This window comes from Haemorhous mexicanus, chromosome 2 (genome assembly GCF_027477595.1).
Source record: "Haemorhous mexicanus isolate bHaeMex1 chromosome 2, bHaeMex1.pri, whole genome shotgun sequence".
NCBI classification, from domain to species: Eukaryota; Metazoa; Chordata; class Aves; order Passeriformes; family Fringillidae; genus Haemorhous; species Haemorhous mexicanus.
The window spans coordinates 64,184,742-64,209,506 of NC_082342.1; the positions used below are offsets into that span (position 1 = coordinate 64,184,742).

At 39.9% G+C, this 24,765-nt stretch overlaps 1 protein-coding gene across 1 annotated transcript in view; it reads left to right on the plus strand.

Annotated features, from left to right (window-relative positions):
• The first annotated feature begins 6,131 nt into the window (after nt 1-6,131).
• The window catches only part of PCDH17 (protocadherin 17), a 90,152-nt gene continuing 71,518 nt past the window's right edge, over nt 6,132-24,765 (plus strand). The window contains exons 1-2 of the mRNA XM_059839115.1: nt 6,132-6,654; nt 7,928-11,433. Of these exons, the coding sequence (XP_059695098.1) occupies nt 8,806-11,433 (2,628 nt within the window). The 5' untranslated portion in view covers nt 6,132-6,654; nt 7,928-8,805. The remainder of the gene's footprint in view (nt 6,655-7,927; nt 11,434-24,765) is intronic.

Below are 24,765 nucleotides of genomic sequence, written 5' to 3' on the forward strand. Positions count from 1 at the left end.
AGTAGTTCTGTTCCCTGCTTTTCTCACCATTTATTGGAGTTTCTGCTCACTCTTGATTTTGTTTTCTTTCCCCCATCCTCCTTCTCCTTTTTTTATCCTGCATTAAATTTCTTTATTTGACACAAAATTTCTTTATATTCCCACAATATTTCCAGAATGCAGCCTAAGCCGAAGGGGAACAAGACAACAAAAACTTGTCCTGTCCTGCCACATAATCTTTAAAAGACATAGGAGACATTATCATTAGCAATAACCGAAATCAAATTAATTCCATCTACTAAACCAAGTATTAATAAAATTTAATTAAGTTTATAAATGTCTAAACAAATATTTAAATCATTATATTAATGACAGGTCTGTGTGTTCTAATCTCTAACAAACTTGTCACAAAGAATTCACAAAACAGATTTTCATCAGTGAAGTACTTCATTATTCAGTGAAGTAAATCATATTATTCATCTCTATATGGTTTGATGTAATTTACTGTGCAAACAAAAATTGTCAGGTTTGAGAAATATCCATACAATATTTACTTCAGAAAAGTTTTAAAATGCTTTGGAGAATATCCTTTATTTGAAAACACATATATTTCCTTTGCTTTTTCACAAGATCTAGGGTCAGTATTTACAGTATATTCCTATCTCACTGGTACTGGCAGTCATACCAAGTCATATGATAACATACCAAGTCATACGATCATATCACTATGCCATGTTCTAACTCCAGCACTGGCATCATGTTATAATCAAATGGCTGAAGTGCTTTATTTTAAATTATTTTTGTTCTTTTAAGGAGGCTATGTAAGTCAAAACACCAGCCCCTTGACCATTATCTGAGTGTCTCTGTCTCTTCATCATTCTGCCCAGCAGCTCTGTGAGCTACTGAACAATTTCAATCAAATTTGCAAAATGGTTTAAAGGTGGTTTTAGTTTAAATTTCATTTCAGCGAGTGGGTGTGTATGCAATATAAATTGATTCCCTGAGAGAAGTTAAGGTAGCTGTTGTACCTTTCCAGGCAGCTGCTGCCTAGCCCAGCAGCATATCCCTCTCAGCCAGCCACTCATAGCTGCAGGGCAACCATCAGACACAGGAGGAATCTGGTACTAGTGGCAGAGAGAAAATTAAAATACACACCTGTAGGAAACCAGTTTTCAGTATTTCAATTGCTCTTAAAGAAATTGTTTTTAAAAAACTCATTAAGAAAACTTAGTCTGTTTGAAACACGCTGGGTTTTATCTCATTGTGCCCTGTTTTCACTGTAATAAAAAAGCGAAAAATATCTCTGTACATTGTACTAAATAATCATTAAATAATGTGGCTGAAAAGACACATAAGAATACAGATCCTAAGACCTCATGTGTGGCCTAAAACTCACCCTTTCTGTAAGCCAAACAAACGCTTGTGGGTGTATGTTTGTTTGTGTTTCCAAAATGACACAGGTACAACTGTAACCATAATATTCCTGGCTACATAGGAGCCATAGGTATCAACTCTTTCAGTGAGAATTTCACACATAGTTCCTACTCACTAATTCAATTTGCCTGAAGCCTTTTAAATAGTCATGTGCCCTGCTTCAGCAGCCTTTTCCTACTCCTCTTTCTTCTTGGGTCTTATCCTCCCATTAGCCCACTAACATCATTTGCAGACACTTACCCTCTCTTGCCTTTACCTACTGCCCTGTTATTTTGTATTCCCTTTCTCAGCAATTCTCTCTTGAACTTGTCTTGCTGGTGTGGCCTCACAATTAAATTGACATAAAACTGCTTACATACAGAGCAACAGAAGGGGTTTCATCTGTTCTTCTGTTACAACTTTGAAACAATACTAACAAACAGAAAGAATGTCCTTTTAGTCTATGCAAGTTGTACTACTTTGCTACTATGGGATGGATCAGATTGGTGGAATGGTTTCTATTGATTTCATTGAGTTTCTGGACAGTACTTCTCTTACATTTCTCTAGATGCCATATAATTTCTATTTTTAATTGTTATTTTAATCCATTTTGTACTATTGCTACAAAAAATAAATCTTGCCACCAAATTGTGGTTGATCACCACAATTTGATCACCCTTTTAGTCTTTTTAAAAGAGAAACAGATTTTGTACATTTTAATCCTCAAACGTTGTAACTGATCTTAATAACTGCAAATTTTTAACAGTTCATGTACCTCATTTTCAGATTCTGTAAGAACGCTTGATGACAACCATTTAGTTAGATGCTTTCTGCTCCTCAAGAATATCACCACTGACACCTTAAACACACCCACATCTCATCTTCGTTACTAAAAAGAAGCTGACCTAAGGAAATGTCTTCATTTTCTATGAGTATTAGAGTACAGAAATATAACTTCTCTGTAGTACTTTTTGGTTTACAGCTATGGCTAAATAACAGGCCAGACAGTTTTGTCATGGCTTCCTCACACAGGTAAAGCACATGTTTGTTTATTAGCAGGTAATTAATTGTCTTATATATGGATTATTTGTTCCTCAAATTGCTCCTTGGCCTTTCTAATTTTACTTCTTTCTGTTGTCCTCAAGCTGGTTGGATTTGGGCTTTCCCAATGATACATTTTAGGTTCAAATACCTTAAATACTGAACCTTGACATTTAACTATATTGATCTTTTCCTTGCCTTCCTATTTTCTTTTAGTTGTTTAGGGATTATTTGTTCTGAGACTTCTGTGCAATGCTTAAGCACCCTCCACACCAAGACAATAGATTTTTATTTCAACACTTCTGACTAAGGGTATTTCTTGCTCATTTCCTTTTTTTTAAATATTTTGAAAGAATAAAGGTTTACCTGTCTTTGCTAAAGATAGAATAATAAAGTACTGGATTTCATCATGAACACTTCATAAAAAAAGACTGAATACTGCTTATATGTTTTCAATAAATTTTAAAACATGTTTGGAGATGTGTTCTGTTACGACTTGTTATTTAGGTTAACAGAAAACTATAGCTTCCAATAAACAAACAGTTAAAATCACTTTTTGAAAAGTAGCATTCCAAAGCATAATTTAACTCCATACATAGTTAACTGTTAGGGCTGTTATATTGGACTTTGCTCCTCTGTTGAGCTTCTCCTTCACAGAGTATTTAATGTGCTTTTATTGATTTGGCAGGCAGTACAAGTCTTCTGTATGTGTATTTCTATTATTAAGGATTTGTGATTTTTCTATGTATTAGCCTCTCCACAGACCAGCTTTCTCTCCAAGCTGTTAATAAGCACTTTTTTTATTTTGTTTTCTTTTTTGTTTGCTTTTTCAGCAACAAATACAAACTATATATTCCACATACAGTGACATGGCACAACATATAGGTATTATTTGCATTCATGTGCATTACCATCATACATTTCATTTCAAACTCTTCTTTGTGAAAAATACAACAATTTCTGATGAATGAATATGAAATTATGATGCCAGTCTAAGCTATCAAATATGTAAGGTGTGCTAAAAAAATTGACAAAAAAGTATTATAGATATACCATAAAATCATCAAACTAATAAAATATTCATTACTTGCACAGGTGGATTAAAATCAATAAATGCCATTTTGTTGTTATAAACTGTCTGATACAACGAACATCAGCCTGACAGAGGCATATATTCATAAGCAAGCACAATTTTTTAATGTATATTTTTCCAGTTAGGCATCTAAGTCTTTATTGGGTTTAAGAGCCACAATTTGCAAAGATGTAAAGATGGCATGATTTCCAAGAAACCATTACAAATAATTAATAATCAGCCATAAGTGAGAATGAGTATTAACATGCAGCTCTGCTGAACTTAACACCACAAAACCAAAGTGACTTGTAGAGCAAGGAGTTTCATTTATCATTATCACCTGGCACTCAGTCAGAGGTCTGAAGATTCAGTGCTAGTGTTTCAGATTTTATTTTTCCTCTAAGTATTCCATGCATGCCGTTGTTATCAATGGATTGTTGTAAGCTACAAGATGTTTGATAGAAAAGACAGATTTTACAAGCAAAGACTCCAGTTACTTGTATAAAGGGTTATACAGTTTTTCCCTTAATTCAGAGTCCCAAGTACTTGTTTTACAAACTGCAGAGTGCCTTCAAATGTATTGAATTCATTGTGGAGTCAGAGTATTTACTGTGTAATGCTGAGTCATATAAAAAAAAAAAAAAACCTCACCAGGCTGGAGAAAAAAAAAGTGATGAAGACACTAGCTTCCTCCAAAAAAAAAAAAAAAAAAAAAAAAAAAATTCATCCTGGGTTTTGATGCTGTTTTTTAAACTAAACATGAGAAACATTGTCAGAAATATATTACAAGTTTTTTTTTTGTTTTACTCCTGCTAGTGTTTTCATGCTCTGAGAGGAAACTAGTGTTACCACATGTGTACACACTTAGGCACAGGGTATAGTCCACAGTATGTATGCACACAGACACAGACACTCACGCCCCACAGGACGCACGCACACGGGATATACCCCAAATGCAGCAGTACCTCTGGCACGCTAGAGGGAGCCATTACATAATTGCAATGACCTTTTTCCCCCCCGTCAAGTAGCAGAACTGGCGTGGAAAAATCTCTGGACATCCCGAGACATCCTAAAGGTTTGGCATAAGCTGCAGAATAAGGAAAGGAAGGCGGAGGACTCTAGTTGCAGTCAGCCGAGGTCTCCTGATAGCTCAGGGGCTTACGCTGGTGTTTGTTCCACTTTTAATACTGTGCTGCTTTTATACGGAACTTCTCCACATACGTGAGTTAGCCAAGCACGCCAAATTCCCTCAGCCAATCTGAAGCCCTCATGCAGAAAGCAAAGCCCATTTTGTAAACATATCCTTTATTTCATCTGTCCGTCGCTCTCACACAGAAAGTTGGCTCGGCTGAGAGTAGTGGTTTTCTGCTGCCACTAATGTATGTATAGTTTATTTATACACTGCATTTTAACACGGCATTAGTTCTATAACGGTTTCCAGCAGACTAGCTCTGGATGGCAAACTATCTGTTTCACAGCTACAAAGAGGTCCTCAGGACGAGAAGATGGGTCTGGAAAGAACACTCATTTGAATTTATAAATCTGCAAGACTTTTTCCAAGTCATATTATATTTATGGACATAATAACTCAGGGCTGAAGGTTATTCTATTGAGCAAGGCAAATGAGCAGCTGCCTTAACTGACTCTTTTAAGAGACGCTCCTAAAATAATTCAGGAGCGTCTTACAAGTGCTCCAGAGTTTATTTTCTTCCCTTTTTTAAATTTTTTTTTTTTTTTTTTTTTAACTCCTTTCCCCTAAATGATTCTTGCTACTTACACGCTCGTCACAAATGGCAGCTTCATTTCCGTACGCACGGGTCGAGACCGGCCCTCCGGCAATCCGAGTACGCACCTTTCCATCCTCAGTCCTCCCCCCGCCACCGCCGCCCCCGGCCGGGAGCCTCCCTTGCGCGCCGAGGGCGGGGGCGGGCGCTGCTGCGGCCCCCGGCCCCTCACGGCGTGGCTGCCGGCGCCCCGCTCCCGGCCGGCAGGGGATGCGCTCCCGCCCTCGGGAATTGCCCCTCGGGGAGGGCGACACCCGCTCGGGGCGGCTCCGGCAGGGCCGGGGCGGAGGTGGCGGGGGTGTCCCCCCACCCACACGCCCCTTCTCTCGCCGCGCATCCCCGGGCCGGCGGTCACTCGGGGACCGCGCGGCCGAGCCATGTCCTCGCCCTCGCAGTGCTTTGGGCGAGTTCGGGGGCGTCGCGTCCCCCCTGCTTCCCCACCCGTCAACGCAGAGGACTTGTTAACACGTCTCACAAATAAATAAATAAGGGCGGCGGGGAGGCAGGGGTGAGGGGGAGGCCGGGGTCGCGGCGCCGCGGTGCGCGAGCGGCCAGACACCGCAACCCGCGCGAGCCGCTCGCGCGCCCCGCGTCCCCCTCGGAGCCGATCTAATCAATGACACCCAGCGCCCGCCGCGGCCCCGCCCCCCGCCCGCCTCCTCCCATTGGCCGGGACGCGCCGGGGCCGGCCGGCGCCGCCGCCGCCCATTGGCTGGCGGGGAATCCGTATCAATGTTTAAGCCGCGGCGTGAGGTGAATAGAGGCAGTCGGAGAGCGGCGCTGGGCGAGCGCGGCGCGGCGCGGCGGCCCCGCGAGTGCTGCAGTGAGGGAGGCGAGGAGGGGGGAGAGAGAGAGAGGGAGAGCGAGCGAGGCAGAGCGCGGCTCCAACTGTTGAATTTTCACTGAATTCTCCACTTACCTGCGGGCGGCTGGTGAAATGGATCTGGTTTATCGGGGATCGGCGTTCGCTCCGCGTGCTGCCTGGCCAAGACTGGCGACCGTCTGTTTGCAAGGGGCCACCCATCAATGAGGCAGAGAAGAATAATTGTTTTTTCTTTTGCGTTTGAAAGCCTTCCTGCCACACGTTGCAGAATTAACTGTGTACTTTGGGTCCGGACTCAAATAAAGGAGAAAAAACAGTGCAGAACTGAGACTCGGAACTAGATCTGTGAGCTATGTATTGGAAACCTTTGTTTTTATTGCGTTTTTTTTTCTTTTAATGTGAAAGATCTCTGATATATTTCACACATAACACTGAGGAAAGGTGGTTAAAAACACTCAGCAAAGCAGGAGACAGACGCGCCTCTGTGCCAGTGAGTGGATAACAGCCTTGTTTTCCTGATCCTCAGTCTCCCGGAGAAAGAGGTATAGTAAAAGTGTAGCTAAACCCGACACCCCCACCTTCTCTTTTTTTTTTTTTTTTTTTTTCCCTTCTTTCTTCCCTCCTTCCTCTCCAAAATATAAATCTGATTAATTTCTTTCCTGTCTATAGAGTGAGTCAGAGAAGCGTTAGGAAGAAGCTGCAACTAATGTCTGTGAAGGGAGGAACATGAGGCGATAGTGAATGTGATTTGTTCCGCTGGATCTGACTCATCCAAGCAGATTGAAACACCTGCATTTCTGGATTTGCCATTCATTTATTGCAGGTTGTTAAAAGAACCTGAAATAATATTTTGCTCCCCTTCCCCAGTATTTACCTATACACCGTATCACTAGGAAAGGTGTATATCAGAGAGGGGGGACGCATCTGGCATTGCTGCCGCTGTTCTCCCCTGTACCAAGATGCTCAGAGAGACTGTTAAAGCTTTGAAAGGACTGCAAAAAATGCATCACACTGATCGCGGAACTGCATAGGTTTTAATATAAGTGAATTAATCGATTAAAAATCTCCCACTTTATTCATCGCCAGGATTGTTTTTCCTCCTCTTCTCACCTCCCCTAAATGAAGAGGGCTAGGCGGCAGTGTCATTGGAAGGAGACGCTGAATAGAAAGAAAAGAGAGGCACTTGATAGCGCAGCCCTGTGAATACAGAGACTGTTTCCCTTTTAGCGAGACAGAAAAAGAGTGTGTGTGTGTGTGTGTGTGTGTGGTGGCTTTTCTTTCTTCCCCCGCCCTCCTACCCCCTCTCTTGCTGCCTTTTTTTTTTTTTTTTTTTTTTTTTTTTTTTTTTTTTTTTTTTTAAAAAACCTATGCGTCCAGCCATGGGTTGCCTGTTGCTTTCCTCTCGGCTGGCGAGAAAAGCAAACTGGAATTAAACTGCATCGAGAAAAGTGCAGCTCCTCAGACACGCATACGCACAAACGCATACATACACGGAGAGAAAGGATGTGGTGGTGGCGGCGGCTACTGGCCTGTCTTAAAGAAACCCAAGCTTGCTGCTGATTGAGCTTTCTCTCAAAATATATATTTACTGCTAGTGATGAAGGTGAACTGGTGGGTTTCTTAATTTTTTCACCCCAAAAGGACGGGTGGGAGGCTGGTAGTGAAGGAGGAGAAAGGAAGCTATAAATCCGAGCACTAGTTTTTGCTGGCGGGGGCGGAGTGGTTTGGGTTTTGGGCTTTTTTTTTTTTTTTAATGTGTTTTGTTTTCCCCTCTTGCCCTGCAATCCTCATTCCCTCTCCCTCTGATTCGGGAAGGAAACAGTGACCCAGGGTGTACGAGACAGAGAGGGGGGAAATACCGACGGCAGCGAGATGCAGCTCTCCGCCGCAAGCAATGCAAGATTAGATCTCTAAATGCAGCAAAACACTCCCTGAAAACCAACAACCCCGCCGTGCAATCAGACATTTCACTGCCGCTCACTGCACACGAAGAGGGCTTCAACAACAAGCTGAGACTTTTTTTTCCCTTCTGTCTCTCTCCTACCCCTCCACTCCATCAATCGCATCACAAGCGATGAGTAGCAAATAAGCTTTTTTACCTCTGCTACAGACCTGTGACCATCCCCCTCTTCTATGTATATATAAATACACATATTTAAAAAATATTTCTGATCGTTTTTAGGACAACAACCACTGCCGCCGGTTTTTTATTATTGTTATTATTTTTATTATTCTTTGTACATCTGCGGGGATTCAAGGATCGGGAACACATCGCCTACCCGGAGGAGAAGATCTTTTGCCAATTTTTTGATTTTTTGAAACCCTCCCACTGCCGAAGTTGGACAGACGAAGTAACTGCGAGGGGACTGTAAGCACGGCAAGCTCTTGCTGAAACGCTGCCGAAGCTGCTCCCTCCCCTCCCCCCGACCCCCCCTATTGCTCCCTCCCTCTGAGCTACATGGTCTATTTGCTGCCTCTCATCCTGTGTCTCTGCAGATGTTTTAGAGCAACAGGTTCAGGAACTTGAAATATAGGGGTGGGAAAAGAGAAGGGAAAAAAAAAAATCACAACCAAAAAGGAAGGAAAGAAAGAGCCGTTAGAGGAGGAAGAGCAACCCCAGCGCAGGAGGCAAAGAAGACGGGGACAACCCTGGTCGTCGCTGCTGCTCCTGCCGCCCCCACCCCTGCTCGGGGATGTACCTTTCCATTTGTTGCTTCTTCTTCTGCTGGGCTCCTGCCCTGTCGCTGAAGAACCTGAATTACTCGGTGCCGGAGGAGCAGGGAGCGGGCACGGTCATCGGGAACATCGGGCGCGATGCGCGGCTGGCGGCAGGGGCGGCGGGAGGCGGGATGCTGCCAGCGGAGCGTGGCATTCCCGGTGGCGGCCCCGGGGGTGGCCGCGGCTCCAAGTCCACCTTCCGGGTGCTGGAGAATTCAGCCCCGCACCTCCTGGACGTGGACGGGGAAAGCGGGCTGCTCTACACTAAGCAGCGCATTGACCGTGAGGCGCTGTGCCGGCGCAGCGCCAAGTGCCAGCTGTCCCTCGAGGTGTTCGCCAATGACCAGGAGATCTGCATGATCAAAGTGGAGATTCAGGACCTGAACGACAACGCACCATCATTCCCCTCTGACCAAGTGGACATGGACATCTCTGAAAATGCTGCACCAGGCACCCGCTTCCCCCTCACCAGTGCCCACGACCCAGATGCTGGGGACAATGGTCTGCGCACCTACCTGCTCACTCGTGATGACTACGGCCTCTTCTCCCTCGATGTGAAATCCCGTGGTGATGGCACAAAATTTCCGGAGCTGGTCATCCAGAAGCCATTAGACCGTGAGGAGCAGAGTCACCACACCCTGGTGCTGACAGCATTGGACGGTGGTGACCCACCACGCTCAGGCACAGTGCAGATCAATGTGCGCCTCATTGACTCCAATGACAACAGCCCCATCTTTGAGGCAGCCTCCTACGTGGTAGAGCTGCCAGAGAACGCGCCACTAGGCACGGCAGTCATCGACCTCAATGCCACTGATGCCGATGAGGGTACCAATGGGGAGGTGCTCTACTCCTTCAGTGGCTACGCACCTGAGCGCGTCCGTGACCTGTTTAGCATTGACCCACAGAGCGGCCTCATCCGCGTCAAGGGCAACCTGGACTATGAGGAGAGTGGCCTCATTGAGATTGATGTCCAAGCTCGGGACCTGGGGCCAAATCCCATCCCTGCTCATTGCAAGGTCACTGTCCGCCTCATTGACCGCAACGACAATGCTCCCACCATTGGCTTTGTCTCCGTTCGCCAGGGAGCTCTGAGTGAGGCTGCCCCACCAGGCACCGTCATTGCCCTGGTGCGGGTCACCGACCGTGACTCAGGCAAGAACGGGCAGCTCCAGTGTCGGGTGCTGGGCAGTGGCGGCGGGCCTGGTGCCGTTCCTTTCACCCTGGAGGAGAACTATGACAACTTCTACACTGTGGTCACCGACCGACCCCTGGACCGTGAGGCACAGGATGAGTACAATGTGACCATCGTGGCACGTGATGGGGGCAATCCCCCACTTAACTCCACCAAGTCATTTTCTGTCCGGATCCTTGACGAGAATGACAACCCACCCCGCTTCAGCAAGAATCTTTATGTGTTGCAGGTGCCTGAGAACAATATCCCTGGAGAGTACCTGGGGTCAGTCTTGGCCCAGGATCCTGACTTGGGCCAAAATGGGACAGTGTCTTACTCCATTCTGCCTGGGCATGTGGGAGATGTCTCCATCTATACCTATGTCTCTGTCAACCCCACAAATGGTGCTATTTACGCTCTGAGGAGCTTCAATTATGAGCAGACAAAGCACTTTGAGTTCCGCGTGCTGGCCAAAGACTCGGGTTCACCCCACCGTGAAAGCAATGCCACAGTGCGTGTCACCGTGCTCGATGTCAACGATAACGCACCCCTCATCGTCCTGCCTGCCCTCATCAACGACACTGCTGAGCTGCAGGTGCCCCGCAATGCTGGGGTGGGCTACCCCGTGGGCACCGTCCGCGCCCTGGACAGTGACTTTGGGGAGAGTGGGCGCCTCACATATGAGATTGTGGAAGGCAATGAGGAGCACCTCTTTGAGATGGACCCCACCAGTGGTGAGATACGCACCTTGCACCCCTACTGGGAGGAGCTCAGCCCTGTGGCTGAACTAGTGGTAAAAGTCAGTGACCATGGCAAACCCAGCCTCTCCGCTGTGGCCAAGCTCATAGTCAGGGCCTTGGCGGGGCCCCTGCCCGAGGCTGGCGAGCCGCAGGTGAATGGCGAGCAGCATCGGCGGCCACACTGGGACTTGTCGCTGCCGCTGATTGTGACACTGAGCACTGTCTCCATCATCTTGCTGGCTGCCATGATCACTATTGCTGTGAAGTGCAAGCGAGAGAACAAGGAGATCCGCACCTATAATTGTCGCATTGCCGAGTATAGCCACCCCCAGCTGGGAGGAGGGGGAGGCAGTGGCGGGGGAGGAGGAGGCAGTGGCAGTGGAGGGGGCAAGGGCAAGAAGAAGAAGATCAGCAAGAATGACATTATGCTGGTGCCCAGTGAGGGCGAGGACAGCCGGGGTCCCCTCAATGTCATGAACGTGGTGAGCAGCCCATCCCTGGCCACCTCACCCATGTACTTTGACTACCAGACCCGCCTGCCCCTCAGCTCTCCCAGGTCTGAGGTGATGTACCTGAAGCCCGCCTCCAACAACCTGACTGTACCCCAGGGACATGTGGGCTGCCACACCAGCTTCACAGGGCAAGGGACTAACGCCAGCGAGGCTCCCCCGAGCCGGATGTCCATAATTCAGGTAGGAGACTTTTAGAATACCCTGGACCTCACTTTAGACACTGGTTTAACTTTCCCTTTTGTCTACAGTGCAATCTGCTGTAAGGCACCACTGTAGGAACCAACACAAGTCACTAAAGAGAGGTGGACTTAATGGAAGTGGAACCAGACAACATCTGGTGGGTCTGGTTCTGCTGTCTCATTGATGTTTCCCATGTGATTCAAAAAAAATGCCCACTGAAACATAGACAGAGTTATGGCAGTGCCAAAGAGGTGCATGTGAGAGTGTGGGCAGGCATTTAGCTCATTTGAGGCACACTGAGGTATTTTCCCAGGACACTGTCAGACAGAGGTGGGCACTTCCACAGGTTTCACTTCTCTTTGGTTTGGGGTGGAGAAGAGGGAGGGCATTTCTAAAGTGGTCCTACCACCTGCAGTAACTAACAGGACAGGGAAGAAATTGCACACTGAGGACATCTATTGCAGCAGTGTGTTATAGCCCTCCAATCTTGTATATAAATATGAGCTACCCTTCTAAGATGTATGTTTTAATTTTTTTAAAATTTCCTTCTTCAGAATATATATCCATAAATATATATTTTTGACAGTATCATTGGGGCCCCATTGCCTCCTCCTCTCCCCATAAACAACTAATTTTTCAGTGCTGAAAATTCTGCTTAGTTGAATAGAAAGAAAATGTATGTGGTGACTCCCTCCTACCTCCAAATGTTAACAAAACTCACATCCTGTCATAAACCAATAAAACAACTAGTCACGTTTCCAGTAGCCTGAGTTACATCAAAACATTGATGATTGCTTTATAGTTAAAGACTTACACACTCTGTCTTCTACCAAAGCTCATTTAGAAATTGTAGCTGGGCTGCATTGTGCTGCCAATTATATCCACACTGTCCTCTACTGACTTTTGTGAATGTGAGAAATGGCAGAATTTGGGCCATTGGATATAGGATACTAATCAAAGAATGACTTAATTTTTAGCAGGTAGTTTAAAGCTGAAACTCAGAAGATTTATTTCAGAGCAGTGAACTTGCAGAGTGAAGGTGAGGGCAGAAATTGGCTCCAGTTGATTTAATTTAAAGTATTACTTCATGATTAATGCAGCTTAGTGTTCAAACACTACAGGTATGTTCCAAAGTGATTTTTAACGTTCGGATTGAAAGCAGGCTCTGGATAATGACTATTAAATATATTTGAAATGTCATATCTGTTTTATCCTGTGGTTCTCCTGATATGCTGTTCTGAGTCATAGGGGAATGAGCTGAGTGTATCAGAAGTGACACAGACTCATTTTGTGTATGAAGCTAGTGGGAAAGAAGTTGCACTGTAGTCACTTGATGTACCTAAAGAAGATTCATAATACCTTGGAGTTACCATGCCCTGTGATCTGTGAACATCAAATGTTCTACTTGCCAGCTCTATCTAATATTTTAAACTGAATAGAAATGGCCAGTGGCAATTGACAGGTTAAAGAACCAAAATTCAAGTAATTGACGACCTGGAAATAGAACATTTATAACTGGGAAAAAAATAAAAAAAAAAAAAAAAAAAGGAAAAAAACAACCTGCCTGTACAAGGTCACTGTAAGCTAATCCTCAAGCGACTATTGACTTGTGTCACAGAAACAATTTCATTTTATGCCTATCATGAATTTGTGTTGCTATCAATTAGGTGAGTGGAGCAATACTTAAACTCTGAAATTGATTTTAACAAAAAGTGACACTTTAGGAAAGAGTTTAGGTTAGGGCACAACCAGAGATAATTTGATTTATTACTCATGCTTTAAAAAACAAATAACTTTCCATGACACTTGTTTAAGTAATGTCAACTTTTTTTTTACTGTAAAATGGAGTTGTCAGAAAGCTAAAAGAGAAACACTCCACATTTTTTCCTACTGACAAGTGTAACAGTTAGTAAAAGACAGAAAATTATACTTTCCTACAACCATGTAATGTCTATATAAAGCAATTAATTAATGTATTGATGCTACTGAATAGTAAAAATGTAAAATCCCTATGGAAAATATGATTCCTTCTTTTTTACAGTGTTCACTGTATAAGATCAATCATGACTTTTTTTCCCTGAAATCTATATAAAGCTAAGAGAGGAATTTCCTCCCTTAAAAAGTGTGTTGTGGTTTCTATAAGAGTTTCCACTGTAACAACTATGGAAAATGTTAACTGAAACTCCTCATAACATATACTCATATATCTAATGCTGGTCTTGTTTTCCTTCATTATCTACACAGAGTGTTTTGGAGGTTTTCATGGTCCAGTCAGTAGATTAGAAAACATTCAGTTTTACCTCATGTACAACCTGTTCAAACATACTTATTGATACTATATTTTGTAGCTGTATTGGCAAAACAGACACAGTAAGAAACTGTGTAGTTGATTTCTATTTGGAAAAGGCTCAGACTTAAGGTAGCTAGAGGGGAAAATTGATCCTCTTCACTGTACTTTTGCATTACTAAAATACATTTTGTATTCTACATCTCCACATCCCTGGAGTAAATTTTATATAAAATTTGCATTTAGAATGTAGGCAGTACTTTATGTCTGGTCCTGTACTTCTGCCTCATGTAAAATTTATACTGCAGACTTTAGGAGAAATAGTAAAGGATCAGCCCTCTCTCTGGATCTACTGTGTCTTGAATCACTCCAAGTAACCTGTGTCTGCATATGTAACTTACACAGGAGTCAAAGGTGTAGGCAGTGAAAAAAAAATCCAGCTGCTTTATCCTCTCTTTTAATTAATCAATCCAGTTAAGCAGTTTTCTTCAGTACCTCAGTAAAGAAAAGGTAAAAAATTGTGTAAGGGTTCTCTAAAAAATGTTCTGATTAGTTATTACAGATATATTTTTGAAACATGATAGTCCCATACTATGCAATTCATACAATGGTACTGCATTTCTTTATTCTCATTTTCTCAGCAAATGTTTAATGGCACAATTCTCTTTAAAACATTATATACACACATATATATATGTGTGTGTGTGTGTATATATATATATATATATGTGCATACTATATGGAGATGTATATACATGCTGAATATTATATTATTACTTAGTACATCCAATTGATTCTATAAATATTTAATAGTAAATAAATAATTTCTTTATCAGTATTATCAGTAAGATCCAAATTTTCTCACTCTTTTTAGGAGTGCACTTTTTTTTCCTTTCACTTGCTAGCAAGACCTAATGAAGCCAATGGGGCTTATGGTTCCCTTATTTCTCATGAATAGTATTTTACTACACAGATAGACCAATTTATATCAACAAATACCTGTGGAGTAAAGTGTTACTTAGTGATTAGGGGTTTCAGACTGACCCAAAAGGACCAGCAGTTGAATGAAATACTTCCTTATATGGGTGAGTGGTGTAATCTTGCCTCTCTCTAAGTGACTTCTGTTACACACTAATCACACAATTTGACATCTTGTGTGTTTGCTCATTACTTTGCAGCATCCACCTTTGTACCACAGTTGCCTGTGTTACTTATATATGAATCAATGAACTTCTTCAGTACCATAAAAATGGAATAATTTAAACATCCATCCATACATATATGTATAAAATGTTGGATCTAAAGATGAGGATGCTGTATACATTCAGGTTTTATTGGTGCAAGAGACTTCCACCAAGTTCTTAGGCCTTCTGAAAATTGACCATTTGTGTTTTAATGTGCACCTGAGATTGATGTGCATTAAGAACAGTTTGGTAACATACTGGGAAGTTACACATTTACACTTCACCAGCCCATGTTTTATTGTTCTTATCTTCAGCAATCATTTTCTAAAGATAGTTTAGAAACAGTGTTTTCAAGCAAAAGTCTGTTACAAATATTTAAATGTGGGGCAGTGCTGTACAATTCTCATTGCTAGGGTCAAAATTCCATGTGATTTTTGAATCACTTAAGATCCAAACTATTAATTTTTATTGGGAAGAAGGAAAGCAGGAGAAAATGGAAACTCAACATGACTGAAAGAAGATTTCTGTTCACTCTAGACCTTAAAGAAAATTTGGCTCATCTCATTCTGCTGATCTACTCACCTGACTAAAAGAAACAGAATTTTGCTTTATTTTTAAGTGCAGACATCTGAAAAAAAGAAAGTATAAACATATATATGGGTGCATCTCTCCTACCAAAATTTTGAGTTAGTTAGTTTGCTTTTCCCTGTGTGAACAGATCACAACTTCTTGCAGCTTTTCAATAGGTAAGAGTAGATGGATAAAGGAAAACAAATAGTTTCTTTACACAAGTATGTTCCAGAAATAGGTTCCTCAACATAAAATATCAGTAGTGTAGAAAACTGTCTGCAATGTGCAAGAGTAGTGTTGATCATGCTAGAAATTATTTATTGCTGTACTTGTGGTGTATGTGGGGAGTTTTGTAAATGTATCAGGAATAAGGTGAGTGTGAATAAAAAGAAGTGGTCACAGCTTTTGTTAAACCACAGCTAAAAATGAATCTGCAGAAAGAGGCTTTCAAGCTGGGCATCGCTCTATCTGCTGTACCAGGCACTCCCACAGCATTTCAAGATAAAGTACAAATCATTCTTAATACTTGAGGCACCTGATGTTTATGATGTGTCAATAGATTAGTGTCAAGTCCCAGTGCAGCTTCATCTCCAGGTGTCTTGTAATACCTAACGAGATAGAGTCTCCAAGGGAAATAAAAAACCCATGAGCCATATTAGTGCTGCTCTGTCTTTAAATATGCTATTTCCTACTTTGAGAAACTTCTGCTCAGAAATTTCAAGATTACAAAAGGAAATCTGCAGCTGCTGCATATAAGGAGAAGCAGCTTTCATCGGAGAAGTTGCACTCATCCTCAGTGATTTAAATTCCTATCTGAAAACAGAGGTATATATATATATTTTATCTCCTACTTCAACCGAGGAGTACTATTCTCTGTTCTAACTAGAACTAGTACAAGGCAACATTTTTCATCAGGAGGATACTAGAGCACTAAACATTTGCAAGTTTGCAGGTTTGTACTCTATATATTCCAGAGATTCCCATCTGCATATTCTAGGGCTGTATTTAAAATTGTGATGTGCAACTCTTGAACTACCTGCCTAGGTATCATTATTGTGGCTTTAACAGCATTTTGCAAGGCTAGATGTTTTGCAAAATAATTCCTCTGAATGGTTGCATTTTGTTGATACAATCTGCAATTTTGTGTACAGTCTGGTTTTGTACATTGTACATTTGTGAGCAATGTTTTACATTGTTCTTCAGCTATAGTTTCATTCACTCGATGAAGTCCATTCTAGAGTTGACTATGTAAAAATTTCAGGACAAAAGCTTTCCTATGCATCCATGAAGCTTTATTTAATATTTTTTGTCAAGATGCACTGCATAGTATTGTGGCACAAAGCATATACATTTTAGGACCAGATCTGGCAACACACTACTCACTGTGGCATGTGCACTGACTGCTGAAATAGACAGAGGAAGCAGAATTGAACTCATTTTTTGTGTTACATCTGTTCTGGTCTTGATCTGAGTTCCTTGCTGGTGATATTTATAGCACTATTATTTTAAAAGGATCATTCTTGATATACAGATCTATTTGAAATCTAAAGAACTTTCCAAGATGAAGATCTGTAATAAAGAACAATTTAAAAAATAGAGAAAAAAACAATTTGGGAGTCTAAAGTGGAATATACATATTATGAAAAAGAAAACAGTCTTTCCAGAACAGAAATTCTTGTTAGCAAAAAAATGAGAATAATAATATCTCTGTAGAATTTGCTTTTTTATAAAAGACATGAAACAAGTTATGTAAGATTGTCACAGCTCTCAAATGCTCTTAAAGTTGTCTGAGCTTTCTACATCTTTGTGTTCACTGTCACTACCTAAACTTAGCTGGAAAGATCCCTGCAAATTTGTGATTAGCAGTGCAATTTCAATGGCTGATCAATCCTTTTAAAAGTTATCTTTAACAACAAATTTTCTCAAGTTTCTATTATCTTTCCCCATGTTGATGAAAAGGCATAATTTTGACTTCATATATGATTTCGGTGGTTCAAGAGTGAATCATGACTGAGATCTCTGTGGAATGCAGCTAAAAATAGTATGATTGGGCCCTTCATTTTTAGGTTGGAAGGTTTTGTGATTTTTTGTTTCTTATGCCATCTTTGCAAACAATGAGACTGGAATTTAGATGTTTTTGTAACTATGATGTGAAGTGTAACACAGCATCATAGAATGGCTTAGGTTGGGCAATAGTTCTAGGATTCCAATGGTGAACCATCAAGTCAGATGGCTAATCCAGAATAATCACATGTACAGTAGAAAAGAAATCAAATACTCCATTGAACGTATTACTGATCATATGTTACCACATGTTTTCATATATTTCTGAAACTGTGACTAATACAGCATTAATATTAAAATTTAGTAAATATTTTTACATGGAAAATTCACAATAGGTATGTGTGAAATAGTCACAAATATTACTTGGTATTAAGAAAGCATAGATACAGTCTGGTTTCTATGAAAAGACAAAATTGACAAAAAGACAAAATTGTCATTGAAAAAATTCCTCCCAAGTCACAACATCTGGATATAAGCAGCTGTGATTTTATTTAAAAAAAATAGTATTTTTTTGGTCTTTTTTCCCCAGGATTTTTTTTTTTCTTTCTCTTCACTACCTTCCTCCCCAGGAAGTGTTAACATATCAGCTAATATTTACATATATGTTTCTAAGTATCATGCCTAATTTCTTCCTTTTGTTGTTTCTATAAAAGTTAAAAGTGTCAAGTTATATTAGTTTTAGGTTTTGCCAGGCAAGGCACTCATTCTACATACAAAAAGTGGATGTATGTGGGTTGTTTTTTTTGGTTTTGGTTTTTTTTTTTTTCTGAAGAAAACATATATGTTGTGGCAGAATTCTTCAGATACTTCTTCATGCCTGAGGAGCACCTGCATGTATGAAGAAAAGACATTTTTGACATTAGTATTAGTGTTTTCCAATAGGTAAAAAAATTCAGTTATGAGAACTTAAAGAAAAATTTGTTGACCAGAGCAGAAACACGCCTTGGTTTTTATCTTTAAAATATATCAGCAATCCTCAGATGCCAAAAGGTCAGTGAAGAACAGTTGGGACAAATTTTTGCAGCAGACAACCTGAAAGCTTTATGCTTTCAATTGTATGGCTACTTCAGCTGTAAGAGAAGTGGTGAAATTAATGCTGAAGTGTTCAAAAATACAGGAAACAAGTAAAACTCTCAGGGGACTGCAAGCTCTTGCCTTAATAGAAAAAAGAGGAAAAAGAAAAGAAATAGAAAAAAAGTACTAGAAAGAGAGTGGCAAAATTATTGGGGGAAAAAAGTTCCTTGAGTTTAAGTGTTTTATTTGTTAAGTCTTTAATGGCGAATCAAGGATATTAAGAAGTTACTGCTTTTGTTGATGAGATGAAAGAGAGTAAAGTGCAGCTGCCATAATTCTTAGCCAGGGTGCATCTAAGCCCTACTAATCTATTTGTCACAGTGCAACCTCTGTTTTTCAGTCTGCTGTTGCCTTTTTTTTTTTTTTAATAGAAGAAGATTCTGGATTAATTACTGTAAATCCTATGAGAAAGAAAAAAAGTAAATTATTAAGCAGTTTTGATAAAATACTCAGTATTAAGTACTAGATTCAAGAAGAAGCAAATTCTTATGAATGTCCCTGTTAATTAGGATATTAGACAGTGCTTTAAATAACCTCCTTGAGCAGTCATATATTTTCTAGCTAAATCCCAGAGGCTACTGATACATTTCTTTCTTAATAAGGTCACACAAGAACCATCTCTTTCTCCTACTGGCTTGCTTCCACTAGGTAGTGGTATTACCTGTAGGGAAAGGTACCAGATCAATTCATTCACTTGCTTGACACAAAATCTCTTTTTTTTGTCCTGAAAACTGAAGAGTCCCTCTACATACAAAGACAAAACTGCATAGCTTCAGCCAGTTATTGGTGCCATTTGTACAGAGGAACAGCATAAACATCAATTTGAATTTCACTTTGGTTCACTGGGGGTGTATCTCCTTTTCTAACCCTCAAGATAATTAGTCCCATACTGGTCTATTTTCAATAGAATAAGGTATAAGCAATCTGGGCGTGTTAAGTCCTTCAAATTAAGATATTTGATTTTAGCCATGGACCTTTCTACTGGCTTTGTGGCATATGTATCAGATCAGAGTTTCTCACATTCATAAAATTCTCTAACCCATAACAGAAAAGTTCCTAATCTCATCCTGTTCCATGCTGGGTGGCTTTGTGTTGCAGTCCCTGTGGCCTGCCAAAGGAGAACTCCAAAGGGGAAAGGAAAAGTCTTGTCATGGGATGCAAATGTATCATTTCAGCTGTGTGGGTGAGGCCACCAATGGATGCATTGTAGGTTCTTGCAGTGATAGTCATTCAGAGCTATTTTCAGAGAGTGGTGTAGACCATCTACTGATCTGTGTATGACGTGTGTGAATTGCCTGCACTCGTTCTAGTGACACTCTGATTACTCCTATTTCCAGGCCTTTCTCTGGAACACTTCCAGGCACTTTTATTACATTGAAATGGCTCTTACAGTTCATTGACCATCCAGCACAATACTGTTGAATATGATTGGTGCATGTGCATATATTTATTAAAACAAAAAAAAAAAAATCAGGCAGTTAAACCGCATAAATATGGGAAAATGAATCATAACAATAAAAGACCATTTAAGTTAACAAGCTTTGTGATCAAAGAATAAATACAGGTTAGACAAATGAGACTCTAGATGTAACTAATCTACATAAATAAGGTTTGGTCTGATTAGAGGCTAGGACTATATTAAAATAATCTTGAAGTGTTTTAAAAGTGTTTTATTTTAATACTTTTATCATTTTTAGTTTAATTTCATCATAATTTTAACATTTCTATTCTATAAAAAGACCTAAGTGATAAACTACTTTTACATGCTTTTTTTTTTTGATTAACAATGTTTGCAGTGCAAAAAAAAGTCTAAACTAATACAAGTAAACAAAAAGTAACATCATAAGTTTTCATTCTGGTTTGACTGTGTTGTGTGTCAAAAACATAAAGCATTTTTAATGTCTTAATTTTAATTTTTTTATGTGGCAATGTTTTTTGATTGATTTTTAATTAAAGAAAAACATTAAAGGGAACATTTAAAGGACAATTTCTTGTTTACTGTCTTTATCAGCAGAGAGCAGCCTTTGTAGTGTTTGAAAGCTGGTGCATTAAAAATCAATTTCAAGTCTTCAAAGCTGTAAACTCTTGCTTGCTTTGTAGATATATACTGTTTTAAAAATCATTGGAAGCACAGTTGACAATTGAATTAAAACAAAAGGTAAATAATGGTTTCATGAACATTTGAAGGATTTTAATGTATTTTTAATAATAACCACAGGAATTTTTTATAGCAACAGATATGTGAATAACAATTTGTAGCTTTTAAATGCATAATTTGTTCTCAAAGACAGTTTTTGGCATTGTTTTATTAAGAGAATTTTGTTTTAAACTTCTCTTGGTGTTATTCTGTTGTTTTTACTGAATACCATCATTCAAACACAGAACATGTCAGTTTCTTTACTTACTATATTTCTGTCTCGCTCTTCACTGATTGCTAAGCAACCACTTATGATTGTTTAGCTATGAAGCAGTTTAAAAAAAAGGTAAGCTGAAGTGGGCTAAACAAATGTTCATTCATTCTTAATGAAAATATTTAAATTCTATAAAATTTTAAAAGTAACAAAGAAAAGAGCATTGTCATAACGATGTACGTCATATTTAGCACTTGAGTGACTGCCAGCAGAGTCAAAAATGCTCTTTTTGTGCAAATCTAGAAAAAAACATGTCTTCAGTCAGTTCATGAGTAATTTTGAGGCCTGTGGAAATATACATATATATGTATAATTAAAGTAATAATATTTTTTTCACGGCAGGTTCCTTAAAACACATAATCAGTGATCATTTTAATTTAGGTCAATAGAAACATAAAATTAAATAGATCATTTACAGGTGCGGGGTTGCTGATGTGCATAACCATGTGCAGAATTCAGCCCAGAATCTGTTATTCTGTGTTACCTGAACTGCTCCCTGTTGCTTCTCTCCTTTGCTTTGAGAAGACTGCAAAGCTGCAAAAGCTGTTAGTTCACTTAGCCTCCAACTACATTTTCTCGTATTCTGTTGAGATAGTCCTGATGTCTTGCTTTCTTGCAGAGACTTGAGTAATTTGATATGCAGATTTGAAGATCATAAAAACAATCCTGCTTTGATGATCATGAGCCAGATTATCCAGCCACAGCTGTAAAGTACCAAGTGGGTTCTTTTGTGATCTCTTCAACATTTCAGTGGATCAAATGACAATAAGAATATAGTGGAATTTAGAGTGCTTGGGAAATAATGAAATTAAAAGCCTTTTTAAAATGACAATCATGAAGCCTTAGAAATTATTATATTTCTAGGCTATGGGCCAGATATGTAACTGTGTGTATGCATGCATATATGGGTATACACAGAAAAGAGAGCAGAATTGAATCAAAAGAGCCATCTAGATGGATAAAAAGCATTATTAATGAGCAATGTGCAGCTATTTTTTTTAATATTGTGTATGAGCTGTACAGAGCTCTGTAGCAGTATTTTGGAAGATGCTGTCAACCTGCACCTTTTGCTGCAAACTAGAAAGCATTACGTTTAGAGACAAATGATGTTGTCATTTTTTTTCCTGAGGCAAGAGTATTGGTAAAGAAGGACCTCATTTTCCACTTCGTGATAGAATCCTGCTATCAAAGTTCAGGATTGAGAGTGATGATTAAAAGGAAGTATAATTCATGCAACATGTGAAAAGAAGCAGCACTTAACTGATTCCATAGCCTGCATTAGTTATTAAAAAACACATGATAATTTGCATCTCATAGCTCCAAGGCGAGAAATATATCAGTCAGCTTTGTAGCTGTTGAGTGAAAAGGAGGTGAAAACAAGATGCTGTCTGTTATTTCTTTCAATATACAGTCTTCATTTTGTCTAAATCTGTACGTGTATTTTGTCTATTTAAACTACAAGGAGCTTCTTTTCAGGTGTAACAGGCGATAGTATTGCAGAAGCAATTGTATCAGTTTATTTTGTTACGTATTCATTGGCCATCACATACATGATCTTTCCCAAGACTATACCTCTCATTATTGCAACGATGTGATGTAACAAAATAATAATTCCTTCAAGCGTGAAATAACTAATTTTAAGTGTTTTCCTGGGCTCATTTATTTCAAACAACCTTCCAGAATTTTGAAGAGAACTTCAATTTCAGTTCATTTAATATATATATAGACCACAAATAGTCTTTCCTTCATCCCCTGATATTGTCAAAGGAAACTTAGGAATGAGTATCTGGATTTTCAGATTTTGACTTACTTGTAAAGCAAAAGGAAGCTGTTTCTGTTAAACAAATGTAAGCTTCAGGAATTTTGGTTTGCAACGGCAAAAATATTTAGATAAATTACTTGCAATCATACTGGTCTTGCTGATACCTGTGAATAAAGAAATAGGCACACATTCTGAATAGCCATGGGAGGAGGGCACCTTTTTAAGGGAAAGTTTTTGTTCTGATTTAAGTTTTTGGTTTTCTATAGTGTTTTATAATAAAGACAATTACATAGTAATTTGGGTTAGAATGCATGCCCAGTTCCCCATCTCAAAACCCAATTTGTTACTACCTGTGGCTATTTCTATTAAAAAAGAAACATAATTACTATGAGTCTCAGCAGTCTAAGAGTAAATTTTTGCAATTACAATGCTTCCCTTGGGCAGATATATGAAAATGGCAGATTAATTCCTGTCAGTCTATTCCTTGCACATTCTTAAGGTTACTGGCAGCTTGGACTATCATTATATTGGTACTATTTAATATCCTGTGGCTAAGGTTAAAGAAGGAATGCTACTATGAACCCTTAGGACTAGGACTGCAAAGTCTCTGTGCTGAAGTATGATCCACAGCATCCTAGGAGCAAGATACCACTTTTGTTTTCATGGAATGTAGATGATTTTTCAGTTGATTTTAGCATTGTTTAGAAGGGTATTTTGTATTCTATTGCTTTATGCCTCAAAAGATTTAAATAAAAACACCAAACAAACTCAAGTTTAATCATTCTTAGGAATTTATCAAGACATTAATAAAGCTGCAGGTAGTTCCTTAATAGTTTATAGCTTTTGTTTTATTCAAGATAGCACAATGCATGAAAAACCAGTAAACGAAGATGGCCCTGAAATTATATAAATGAACGAATTCCCATGGAAATAATTCATTTTCCAGTGGGTTTTTCTACCTGTAAGCAAGTTTTGAGAGCATAAATGAATTGCATGCAAAAGCAGTGCTCCTGGATATCTCTGCAGTTAAGCACCTAACTCCATGTTGAATTCCAGTGAAGTTGGAAGTTGGTGTGGCTTCTCATGGGCTCATGATCCACCTGCAGGGAGCAGCATTAGCCGGTGTTGCACATAATCTGGTTTGAGTATCCAGGAAGAGCAGTATGAGCAATCCCAAGTTATTTATTTTACAGTTTGCATGAACTTTTGTTTGAAATTTCTTGTACCACACCTGGAGCATTTTCTTTTCTTTTCCCCCTTTGAAAGAGGTTTCCACATATGCACGCTTCTGAATGTCAACTTGGTGGCATCTGTGATGTGGACATTATTTAGAGAAGATTTCATTACTATTTTCTTTGAGAGGTCATAAATAAAATTTTAAAATGTAAAATATATATGCATCCAGTTGATGTTCCATGCATTCCACTTTGGAAAAAAGTGCTCACATACTGGGTAAGCATCCTGCTAATTAGATAGAGAGGAAGTCCATAATTAAATCCCTGTGTTCTAACAAACCCCTCAGTCAAATATTAGCATTCATGTTCAGTCACTCTATCCCCGGTGAAACCTGCAGCAGTGTCCTAGATATTGACAAACCAACACTGCATTGGAACAGAGCGATGGCTTTATCTAATCCTGGAATCTTTGCAGAGAACATATCTTATGTGGATCTTCTCAATTTTACAGAAAGATCTGATTTCAGAGTCTTGATATGGCAAGCCATAATAAAAAGGGCAATCCAGAACATTTTTTTCCCAGTCTTTTAAGAACTTACAGGTCAAATTCGGCTTCAATATGCCTATGAAGTTAGAGATTACCTGTGGTTAAGTGAGTGTTGTTTCCTAGATGAGGTGATCCTATAAAGAAAGGTAGCTAATTTTTCTTTTGCTTGTTTTGAAACAATTAAATATAGAGTACTATCAGAAGACATTGCACTAGGGTAACATTGAAGTGTCAGACTTGTGGATGCATGCACACAGA